This window comes from Emys orbicularis, chromosome 9 (assembly GCF_028017835.1).
Source record: "Emys orbicularis isolate rEmyOrb1 chromosome 9, rEmyOrb1.hap1, whole genome shotgun sequence".
Lineage (NCBI taxonomy): Eukaryota > Metazoa > Chordata > Testudines > Emydidae > Emys > Emys orbicularis.
This window is the reverse complement of record NC_088691.1, coordinates 28,153,176-28,165,797: the sequence shown is the minus strand read 5'-3', so window position 1 is coordinate 28,165,797 and position 12,622 is coordinate 28,153,176. Positions and strand designations below refer to the sequence as shown.

Sequence of the window (12,622 nt, the reverse complement as noted above, 5' to 3'; positions counted from 1 at the left end):
GGGCAGGTCTACACTACGGGGCTAAGTTGACCTAAGTTACACAATTCCAGCTACGTGACTAACGTAGCTCAATGGTGGGTAACCTGCAGCCTGTGGGCCGCATGCGGCCCATCGGGGTAATCTGATTGGGGACCACAAGACATTTTGCTGACGTTGACCATCCGCAGGCACCACCCCCCACAGCTCCCAGTAGCTGCGGTTCTCTGTTCCCAGCCAATGAGAGCTGCGGGAAGCGGCGGCCAGCACGTCCCTGCAGACCGCCGCTTACCGCTGCTCCCATTGACCAGGAATGGCGAATCACAGACACGGGGAGCTGTAGGGGGCCATGCCTGCGGATGGTCGTTAGCAAAATGTCTCGCGGCCCGCAATCAGATTACCCTGATGGGCCGCATGCGGCCCGCAGGTTGCCCACCACTGACGTAGCTGGAGAAACTCTCCCGTCGACTTACCTTATATCGTCTCGTTCAGGTGGAGTACCAGAGTCGACGGGAGAGCGATCTGCGGTCAATTTAGCGGGTCTTCACTAGACCTGCTAAATCGACCGCCCGTGGATCAATCGCCATGCTTCAATCCCCTGGTAATTCTAGACAAACCCTGTCACATTAAACTAACTTGACTGAGCTAACACAACTGAAAAGCACACTTTTTTTGCCCATCAAACCAGGACCTTTAAAAGGTGGTTTGGGAGGGGGAGTCCATGACATTTGATGCCACAGAAGTTTTCCTTCTCATTTCTCTCCTATTACATTTATAGGGCTTCATTTTTCCCTTTTGCTAGTAAATGCTAATGAGACAATACTTGGTCTCCCAGGCTGAGTTTAGTTTGAGTAATGAATACACTCAATGTTTTGGGGTCACTAGTACAAAAGCTTAAGAATTGGAGGGATAGCTCAGTGGTTTGAGCATTGGCCTGCTAAACCCAGGGTTGTAAGTTCAATCCTTGAGGGGGCCAGTTAGGGATCTGGGGCAAAAATCAGTACTTGGTCCTGCTAGTGAAGGCAGGGGGCTGGACTCAATGACCTTTCAAGGTCCCTTCCAGTTCTATGAGACAGGTATATTGCCCACCCCCAGCTTTTTGGATAATTAGGTGAATCATATACCCATTAAATCTTAAGGGATGTCTACAAATACTACATCTCTGTCCCATCTTTACATTTTCTGCCTTCAAATCAACAAGGATCAGAAGCCAGAATCACTGACAGGAAGGTATTAATTATTAATTATTTTTATTTGTACAGCACCAGCATTGTGGTGCTGACAGGCAACTGATCCCCAGTGTAGGGTGGCTACAAGACATTCTGTCCATTGGCTGGAAAGGTGTTGGGAGAGGAGGAGCGGGCAGACTGTCAAGAGGGAGAGGCAGTTCTTTCTCAAAGGATGCTGGCCTGTGGGGAGTTAGAACTAGGGGGAGCTGGCAGCTAGGAAACAGCAAGAAATAGGGATTGGTGGGGCAGGAAAAGTGGAGGTAGGGGAGAGCATGCTGCCGCATGAAGGGTGAACAACCCGCAGAGGAAGCTTTAAGTGAAAAAGGTGAACAATGGGAAGATGCTGGGGCAGCCAGGCCAAGCCAGCAAGGCAGGAGTAGGGAGCTCTCCGTTTGTGACTGTGCATCACCATTGCTGATGGGGTGAAGCTCACTCTAAGCCACTGTCACAGAGAGGTCACTGATTCACCAAGGCAGCAGATCAGCACATCTACTCATTTATGGGCATCCATTTCCATTCTTGCATAGGCAAAAGTTTAGGCTGTCTAAGGACTGCAGAATTAGGCCCGCTCGTTGTAACACTAACACCGCAAATATTTAGTTTAAAAAATCCTAAATTGTGTCTTTCAGTCAAAATGGTAAAAAGGATCCCAGACGGAGCATTACAATAATCCCCTCTGAAGAAATAAATTAAAGGAAGAAAGCTTCCTCTGGGTTCCTGAGTGCCTCTGGGTTTCTAGCTACCTGTATTGTAACCATGTCTACTTAATTAGTACATAGCTGTTTTAGCTCACATTACCCAATAAACACATCTTTAGAGATGATTTACCATTCATGCTCTAACAAAAGAAGGAAGTGGTTCCTGTTTGCTATAGGAAAAGCCTCTTCAGCCTATTGAACTGTTCCATTAACCTTAGACAAAGCCCCATAATACATACTAATTGGGAGAATGCCAAGCCTGTTTCCTACAAGTGCTTTCAGAGCAAACACCTGTGTTTTCATTTTATTTGTTGTTGTTGTCAAAAAGAGAAAAGAAATATTCCTTAGGAATTAGTACTCAGGTAAAAATGATTTGCCATAAAAAAATTCTATTCATAACTAATACTTTACCTTTGACAAAATGCTTCAAGGACACTGCCTAGTAAAAAATCCCACTGCCACAATACCAACACTTCGGATGACCAGAGAAAAAACAAAGCCTCTCCACTTTGTTTCATGGGTGAGTTTGGCAGTATTTTGTGTAATTTCACTAGCTGTTTTCCTTGTATACCAGTTCCCCTATTTGTTTGATTTGTGTTTGTAATACCATCAGTATTGGCAGTGAGACTCAGAAACAGGGGTATTACCTGGACTCAGGTTTTTAAACTGACTAGATTCCAAATGATGTTTAAACATCCTATTTGCTGTGATATGTAAGACACAGTGCGCTAGATTCTGGCCCACACTGCAGTCCCTCTGGCTGCTGCAGTGGTACAAAGGTACTCTACTATGCTAAATGGGCAGCTGAGCAGTCCCCTGGCAAGCTGGAATCCTCTGTCCGCGTAGCTGGTGTAGCCAACTCTACATCACCCCTAACTGGCCCCTGAAAATGAGGGCATATCAGAGGTGGAAGGGAGCTTGTCCAAAGCACGCTGCATTCCAGCAATCCCCAGCTGGCATAACAACCCCATGGGAACTTAGACCAGCCCTGAGATTGGGCCAAGTGTAAAGCCACCATAGTCTCCCCGCATTCCCTACAGCTGCTCTGAGCTGCAATTTGTCATAGCTGAGGATGTAGCCCATTTTGTCCTAGAGGCAGTAGATAAAGGAACTGGCCTGGGAGTGTAAACATATGGGATCTACTGAGGACTCTGCCACTGATCTGCTGCATGACTATGGGCTAGTCACTTAGCCTCTCTGTGCCTGTTTCTCTCCTGTTTCTCTCCTGTGTAGCTGTTTAAAAGTGACCGCAGGTAGGGTATGTTTGTAATTGTAGTGCTTTCACCTCTCACATTCTAGAAACTGTTAATATTACACCAAATCATCTCTACCAATGCTGAAACACACTAAATAAAGTTTTCCAATTACATGAAGGCCCATAGAAATGGCTGATATTTAACCTCAAATAGGAAGTGAGCCAAATCCACCAAATTAAATTAGTTTAGAACTCTGTACCACTGCATTAGGGAAACAATGTATGTTTGGTTTTTCGAGTGTGATGATCCCTTGCAATTTGAAGCTACAAATTAACATCCAATTAAATTTACCACTTCTTCGGGGCCCAGTCTTGCTCTGGGGCTCACATGACAACTCTTTGCAGGCTATTTGTGCAGCACTTGTGCACACAAGCAAGGTAGCAAATAGCGTGGTAGCTGTTCTGCATAAACCAGGTGAAGGGATTTCTCAGCCCCTGCCCACCCTATGTTTGCAAAGCCTGTAACGTGGGCATTTCCAATGCATATGTTTGTGTGGGTGGCTGGGTGGCTGGGTATCTGTGCTTATGTGGGCTAAAGCCAACTTACATGGACATGGAAAACTACTACACAGCAGCCCTTCTTTGTGTCAGGAGTATCTTCATCCCAAGTATAGGATTAATTGCTCTTACTTCTATAGCATGAATCAAATGAGAGTCTTTTCAATGACTTCAGCGGGCTTTGGAGCAGGCTGCTGCTGAGGGACCGAAGCTGAGAGATGTAATTGCCATGTATATGAATATATCCAAATACATTGCCACTAGACTTGCTATCATGTCCCAGCCAGCCCCCGCAACTCAGAGCTCTGCCCACATTTGGGGCTATGTTTTCCTTTGGTGTCAGCTCTTTTCTTTTGGAGGGTGTCCTTCTAGCATTTGGTGATTATTAGTGGCCAGCCAGAACCCCCACAGAAACACAAAAAACAGAACTACAGCTAAGCCTATATGCTAACTTCTTACCACTAGGTCCAGAGCTGGGGCTAGTGCCTGGTGCACAGGGCACCAATGCCGGGTCATTCCCCCAACTAGGAAAGCCCACACACACCCTCCCCCGTTGCCTCCTTGATCCCTTCCAGACAGGCAGAAAGGACCAGGTTAGACTGGGTTAGGTTAGACTGTAAACTCTTTGGGGCAGGTACAGCACCTAGCACAATGGCACCCTGATCAGGTCCCTGTGTGCTACTGCAATAAGAATAGCAGAGCTTACTACCTTCGTATGACCCAGAGCCTGAAAAGGAATCTGCATTCAGAAAGCCCCGCTGAACTAAATAGGACTCTGCAAGGGCTCAAGGGTCTTCACAGGCAAATTGCTTGGCAGGATCAGGCCTATTAGCAAAGCAAATTGAAATGCTGTAATCATACCCACCCTTTGGCTAGGCATAAAGAGCTGACCCACTTACCCGGATGTGAATCTGTTCCCCTACCGTGGGCGCACTTTCTCTTTTCCTCTTCACATCTAATAAGTCAACGAGAGGACGGATGGTCATTCCCTGCAGCATAATGACACGCACACAAATCAGGCTCTCTTCATAACACAGCAACTTTTCAAAGGACCAGCATGTTTTCTAGTTACATATCTTTTAGCCTGTGCTGAAAATTTGCTGTTGAACAGCATCACCAATGTCAACACAAAATTAGCATAGCAACCCAGTTCCTGCTGCACTGAATCCTGACTTGTTTCCAGGGAGAAGAGTTCTTTGGGCCAGTCTCTCTCCTCAGCTTTTTTGCTCTTTTCAATATGTGAAGCCACTGTCTGTGAAAAACTCTGTACCTGTTTGCAACCCAAAAACTTTATTTACCAACAGACAAGCTATGTTAACGATCCCAGTCCTCTCACACATTCATAGATTTTAAGGCTAAAGGGACTTGCATTACCTCTTGCATTATACAGGTCACAGAACCTCACCCAGTAATTTCTGCCTCAAGTCTATGAAAACTGCACAATTAATTGATTTTTTCAGTTTGGTGGCCAAACTGAAAAAATCTGGGGGGAAAAAACAAACATTTGGAGTCTAATTGAAACTGATTTTTTTATTTTTTTCTCACCTAAGGATTTTTTTTTTAAACCATTTCAGGACAAAAAATATTTTGTTCAATCCAAAAATATTTTTTTTTCATTCTACTGTGTTACATTTTCAGGTGGGTTTTTTTTACCCTTTGCAACCCTTTGCAAAAAAATCAAACAAATCTAGCTAAATTTAGAACGAAAATGTCATTTCCAAATGAAAAGTCAAAGCCTGATATTTCAAAAATGTCAAAAAAGCTCATTGTGATTTTTAAAAAAACCCACATGTTTTTTCATTTTTCATTCAGTCAAAACTATTTGCCAATTTAACCTGAATCCATTAAACAGTTTTGGTCACCCTGAAACTTCCTGTTTTGGTGAATAAAGTATTCCAATGACAAATTTCACCCAGCTGTAAAGCCTATAACTTCTGCTTGAGCGCTAGCATGTCTTGTAGAAAGAGGTCTAGTTGAAATGTAAAATTGTTAACTGATGACAGTTCTGAGCACCTTGCAGGAGTCTTACTGTCAGCATCTGTGATTTATCTATGACTCTAACTGGTGAGGGAGGGGGGGAAACATTTAAAAAAATCTTTCCATGGAACTCATGAATGAGAAATTCTGAAGTTCTGCTGTGATTACAATCCATTACATCTCTTAAGTTTGCCACTTTAAGAAATTACTTTCCTATGCTATGCCTGCAGCAGAAATGATACAGTAGCTGATGCTCATGACTCTCTTGAATGTCACAAGAGTTGGCATGGAGGACAGCTTTAATTGCAAGAACAATTAATGTGTCATTTTAATCACTAATGTCAATACAGAATTCATCAACATTCAGTGTAAATAATATAAATCTTACAAATTTAGAAATAACACATATTGCTAATTAAGCAGCGCCTATGTAATTTGGCCTCTTGTCTTTTTCTGGATAATCAGCTGGGTTTGTTTTCATTTTAAACTGACAGTACTGAGTTCTGTGACCATGACTCCCAACTTCTCACATACACAGAAAGAGATTTCTATGGCTCTGATCCTGAGTGTTGTTTAATATGAGCAGGCCCCTGTGCTTGTGCAGAGCCCCATTGACTTCAACAGAGTTCTGGTGGGGAGATGGGGTGGGGGTAGACTCCTGCAGCCACATGGATAAACTTGCTGGATCATGGCCTTAGTACTGATTGATGGCTGTATATAACCTGTGTGAAATTTATTACTGGTGTCAATCCAGTTGCTAGTGGATAAGTGTCCACATCACACAAAAAACCCAAAACAAAAACCTTCACAATTTAACAGTTCCTTCTTAGCAATTTCACCAGGGAGGTCACGGTCTGAATAGGCAGAGAGAGTGAACTATAAATGGAGAACATGGCATTTAGTTTTTAAAGGACATTGAGAGAAAAAACAATGACGCTCCTTTGTGGCATTCAAGACAAACCAAAGGCTCTTTTGAGGACTTTATGGTGCAAGTGGCATCCATCAGGCCAGTCTGGGAGCACTGAGCATCTGTCAATTGCCAAACAAATTTCACAAAACTATTGATCACTCCTGCTGTGTAAATTCAGGAATGATGAAGATACTCTTGCCACAGGTTCAGATAGACCAAAATAGACATTGTGACTGGGTTATATACTGCATGGCCACACCTAACTGCTTACATATCATGTTTTAGGTCTAGTAAAGGCATTGCCAGATAATCAGCTGGGGCTTTCCAAGAGAAAGAAGCTCCCTCAAGATTCCTTACACATCCCTTTACCCCCCTGCACCAGCATCAAGGCCAACTACACTATGCCCTGAAGTTTTTACTCAGTCTTTACTCACACAAAAGCGCTCCCTGAGGTCAGGATTTGCACCATTGTTAATACAAGCTGCTGATGTACATCAATAAAGAAAAAGCTTTAAAAACAACAGCGCCATGAATGTTATTTTTTAACAAATCATTTATTTCTTCCCCCTTCCATCCAAGGTGAAATGCATTATGAAGAATGCTGGGACACTGAAGTAATCTCCAGGCCCAGCTCTTCATCCACAGATGTAACTGGAAACACTCCCCTTCACTTCATAGGGTGTGGGATCAATTTACACTCCGTGGTTTTTAAAAGGTTGTCTTTAATATCTGATCTATCATTTTTATATTTTTTTCTACATTTGGGCATGTCAAGGTTGTTGTTTCTTTAAGAAAGTTTAAATGTTTCTGATTCTTTTGGCTGTCTCTGCTACATGATGCCACAGGTACCCAGAATTTGAATCAAGCTAGTCTTCATGAATACTAAGTGTCTGCTGAATGACTCAAGGTCAAAGGGTCATTCTATTGACACATACCCACAGGGGAGTCCCACCCTTTCGCATGGAGATGACATCACCATTTGAGCTCTGAGGTTACACAAAAGCCCTTCCACCATCCTGAGAATTATTTTACGAAGCTTCTGTGGAATGGAACCGCTGCCTTAGAGCAACCTTTGTCAGGGACTCCGAGTCTCTCTGCAGGAGCGGTCCTGCCAAGTGACCGGATCTTTTCAATTTCTGACCCACATTTGCATCTTAAAACCTGTCAACCTGAACCCAACTCCCCTTTTCCCACCCCCTGGCCTCCGCTCACTCCATTCAGTCTGCCGGATAGGATTGGAAATTATGCTCCACAATAGAGATCCAGCTGCCTGTCTGACTGAACTCCAGGCCCAGTCACATTGGCATATCAAGATCATTACTGGTTTTGCCCAATTGATCGTATCAAATATGAGGAGGCACGGAAGCTTTGCTGTGTGGGGTCAATTGTAAAACATACCAGTGTGAATCTTCACCTCGTATGCAGCCTGAGCATGAATGTGCTGGAGAGTTCAGCGGGGTCCATGTGGAAGAAATTCTCTCCCACCCGGTGTGGATCAGCAGTGAAGCCACTCTGCACCTCTAAATGTGGCTTCAGAAGCCTCAACAGCTGCTTCAAACCTTCTACAGGGTGGGAAGTGGGTGGGGGGAGGAGGGCAGGCATTGGATTGGTGAATCTGTATGGAGCTTGTGCACACAGGTGCAAGAAGCCCCCATGGAGCTGTACTAAATGGTGCCACCCCTTTCACTGACCTTCTGAATCTTGCCCCCATATAGATTCATGCAGCAGAACTGCCCTGGGATCTACTGTGCTGCTTTGCTCATCCAACTCTTCCAATAGAATGGGGGAAGGTGGGAAGATAAGGCTATGTTCATTCCAGGAAGCAAGAGTATCAGCATCATGTGCTTCCCACAAGCAGTTACCCAGAAATAAAGGTCCTGAGCCTAACCCTGGACTTCTAAAAATAGGACAGTTTTGGGAGTTCCTTGACCAGATAATCCCAAATTTCCACCACAAACTCACCTTGGGCCCTGACCTGACATACCAGTTTTCAAGATGAACTAACTGTGCAAGTGCATTTTAGGGAGGTATGAAATCTGGGCTTTAATCAGGAACCTTGCTGCAATCATGGAGTCACTGCTGCTGCAGCTTTGATGATAACACAGGGTGCAGGGCAGCAGAGAATCGGGGCCAAAATCTTTAGCAAACTAAAAGTGTCTAGGAATATTTTAACCACTAGATGGCACTTGAATGCCAAGAGATGTTCTCGATGTGCATTTTTCCTTAAAGGGAAGCACACAAGTTATAAACGGATCCCACAATCAAAGTAGGTCTTAATAACCTTCAGTATTAGCATAGACTAAAATGATGGGAAATCTTTGACCTTCATTTACATATAAGAAAGGGGAATTAGGAATCATTTTAACTAAAAGTTGGACATTGTAAACCAGAGAGAACAACATATAGTGAAACAGAAACATATAAGCAAGAAATTTCATATAGATAGAATTCAGAGTGGTAGCCGTGTTAGTCTGTATCAGCAAAAACAACAAGGAGACTAATAAATTTGTTAGTCTCTAAGGTGCCACAAGGACTCATCGTTGTTTTTGCATATAGATAGAAGTATTTTGAAACTAACGTTTTAAAAAAGATTGCCATTAGAATCCCAATGTAAAATTAGATCATTTAACAGAATAGGTGCTGGAACTTGGGATGTGGGGAGTGCTGCCACACCCCCGGTCTTGAAGTGATTTTCATTATATACAGGCTTTACAGTTTGGTTCAATGGCTCTCAGCACTCCCACTATACAAATTGTTCCAGCACCCCTGTTTAACAGAAGGGCCATTTAATTACTCTTAAAATTCAAGGGACCTGATCCCCATTCTCTTGCAGTCTATAACGAAACCTCCATTGATTTAAATAGGTAGAGCACTGCCTGGATACAAAATTTGTATCCACATCCAATCCGCAATCCGCAAACATGGTCTGCGGATATCCACATCCACATCATAAAGGGGATATCCACAGATTTGCAGAGCTCTAAATATAAAATTTGGATCTGCAACCCTCCGTGATCCACAAACATGGTCCACGAATGCGGGATATTCACAGATATAAAGTAGATATCCGCAGATTTGCAGGAACAGGAGCAGGACTAACTTCAGTGCATGGCAACTAGTGGCAGATTCTCTAATTTACCTCACTTTAAATACACATGGAAACAAATTTTGAACCTTAATCAGAAGCATCTATGAAAAATTACATCATTTGTGAGACAGCAGAGATTGTGCAGTTAGCTCACTGGATTCTTTTTCATAATTCCATTTCTTATCATTACAAAACATCTAGATAAAGTTAGAATGCTTCCAAACTCTGTTTGGTTGGTGAAGTTTCTATCTTTTTATCTTACTAGCAAGCTAATATATTTGAGCCACCTTGGGCTGTAAGACAAGAGCATTTGGCTAACATGAGTGGTATCATCTTATTTGTCATATTATTCTTGAGGAATAATAAACTCCTTAAAAATCCACTCTTTCCATGAAGTGCACTGTAATGAACCATTATTTTGATTGTTTATGATTTATGTTACTTATGTAACTAGTCACACACCCCGATCCTTTTTTCAATGCTAGACAATATGGCAATTTAAAGCTATCACAAGGGCAGGGCCTTCTTTCAATGAAACATCATAAAGTGCTAACACCTGCCTTTTGTATGTATGTGAAGCTATCTCTGACATATATACTAACGCCAAGATTTTCCAGTGACTACTGATTCTGATTACCCCAGTTGTTGTGTGCATCATAAAGAGACCTGATTTTCAGAAGATATTGAGCCTCTCAAAATCGGTACCACACACTCAAAATCAGGCCCCTTTAAGTTGTCTCATGCCAAAAACTGAGATGTTCAAAATCACTAGTTACTTTTAAAAATCTTGCTCTTAGTGTTAAGTGGGTTTAGAATGCTTCCATTTCTTTGCTCTCTCCCCTGGTGTAGTGAGAATTGACCTCGTCTGGAGGACCGTTTAACTAAAGTTCCATATTACTACAAAATCCAAGTATGCCTGTCACTGGACAGCATTGGCCTTTTAAGAGGGAAGAGGCTGGTGCACTTGTGACGGTCAGCTGATGCTCAGAGGGCTTAGGAGAGGGCACCTGGGCCCTAGGGTAGGGGAATCTGGGTGAGTCAGGGCAGAGAGAGCAGATGTGGGGCTTTCACTGCCTCAGAGAATGAATGCAGAGAGCAGAAAGCTCTGCAGGCACTCCATGAGAATAGGGAGACAGGCCACTAGCTGGGTGGCCTGGGGAATTGGAGAAGGAGCCGCTGGAGCAAGAGGGAGCACTGGGGAGTGCCCCCGTGGCCCCTGTCCTGTACAACAAGCAGGGAACTGGGAAAAGCCCAGGAGGAACGTGAGGCTTTTATTAAGCTCAGGTTGGATGGGCGGTGTTTGTGTTACTGCTTCATTTGAGCTTTTGAACTCTAGTGGGGGACTCCGGGGGGCAAGCATGAGAGCCCTCCAGCCTAAAGCACAACTGAGACTGACAAAGAGCCTCAGGTCACCAAAGACAATGAAGCCAGAACCTTTTGAGTTATGGCATTGATGTTTATTTTGTGATTTGATATTAATAAATTAACCCATCTCATAGTCCAGAGTGTGTTGGAGAAGTATTCTTGAGGAGCCCTGAGAAGGGGAAATTGAGATAAAAGGTCCTGCAGGGTCATCCCATGCCAGGAGAGGGTGCTCTGAGATGGCAGCCCTGTGACAATACCCAACATAACACCTGTTTTTCTCCTTAATCGGGTATCAAATCCTAGAGTGTATTTTACTTTGGTGCTCATTCTGCTCTTGGTAAAATACCTAAGGGCCTTGCTTTAAAGGGATATCTACATTAGCTTTTTCCTACTAACCTTTTCACCATTATTATCCCTGGTAGAGCTACACCAGTGCAAAGATGGGGTTTGTCAACATGGAAAAGACTCACGTAGACAAGGCCTAACAGTGTTACTCAGCGACTGTTGTCAACCACACAAATATAAGACACATTCTCCCAACTCCTGCCTCGTTCAATAAGAATTCTAACCTCTGCACGCCTGATACAAGGAAAGGTCTGATAGCTTTATGTTCAATTCTTTTGTCCAATTAGAGTCCACACTAAATCTAAAGAGTGTCAGCATCAGCCATGTATCTGAAACAAAAACACTGTCATGCACTATGTAATAATTGGACTGATGTAGGCGTTCTACCATATGGATAGTATCCTTACCTGTACAAACACAGTGAAGAGAATAAGTACAGTTGTGGCTGCAATGAAGAGCTTCTTTCTAGGGAAGTCAGGGAGCAAGAAAACCAGAGAGAAACAGATGGCGCCTCTAAGACCCCCATATGCTATAATAAACTGATCCTTGCTGGTAACAGTGTTCACATGTAATCTGTTCACGAAGAAAGTCAATACAAGAACCCCTATTAAAGTAGGAAAGAAGATGGGAAATTAGCAAGCAAGAAGAGAACTTACTCAGCATTAAAATAAGTGGCTATTACACTGTGAACAAATTACACATCAGTAGGAACAGGGCAGGGAAGACTTTGGTAATATACTACACTCCTCCACTGGCCAGATCCACTGGGTTTCTATCTGTCTGGTACTAGCCCCAGAATAGCTAAGAATCCAGACCCAGTTATGTCTAACTTGGAGGAGACAGGAAATAGTGTTGAATGGCCACAGTTTGGTAGGTCTCGTAAGACCTATAAGACGTTAGACTGATCTTTTGGTAATATCCCATGTTGGATACTATCAACCTTGTGTGTCGTCAAGATCTATTCTTGAAACTGGGGTTCCTTTTAGAACAAGAATGAGGTTTGACCCAGAGTTTTAGTTTATGTACATAGCCATCACTGAGATGTTCCTAAAATATACAAATTAGGTTAGTGAATAAGTGCTAAGTATTAACTGAGTATTTAATAAATAAAGCTATTATAATACAATACAGTGTATTAATGTATTTGTTTTGACGGCAGTTTAAAAAAATATTTTAAAAGTCACTCTTTGTTTCATATTAACAGTAATGCACAGGTCCAAGAATTCATATTCATTAGTATAATAATATGGGAACCGACCCTGGGAATTGACTTAAACAGTA

The 12,622-nt window shown here is 43.0% G+C and overlaps 1 protein-coding gene across 1 annotated transcript in view; it reads right to left on the bottom strand.

Annotated features, from left to right (window-relative positions):
• Positions 1 to 12,622, bottom strand: part of LOC135883706 (sodium/hydrogen exchanger 2-like) — a 52,294-nt gene that overhangs the window by 20,685 nt on the left and 18,987 nt on the right. Inside the window, exons 5-6 of the mRNA XM_065410942.1 lie at positions 11,749 to 11,945; positions 4,556 to 4,645 (exon numbers count right to left, since the gene is read on the bottom strand). Of these exons, the coding sequence (XP_065267014.1) occupies positions 4,556 to 4,645; positions 11,749 to 11,945 (287 nt within the window). The remainder of the gene's footprint in view (positions 1 to 4,555; positions 4,646 to 11,748; positions 11,946 to 12,622) is intronic.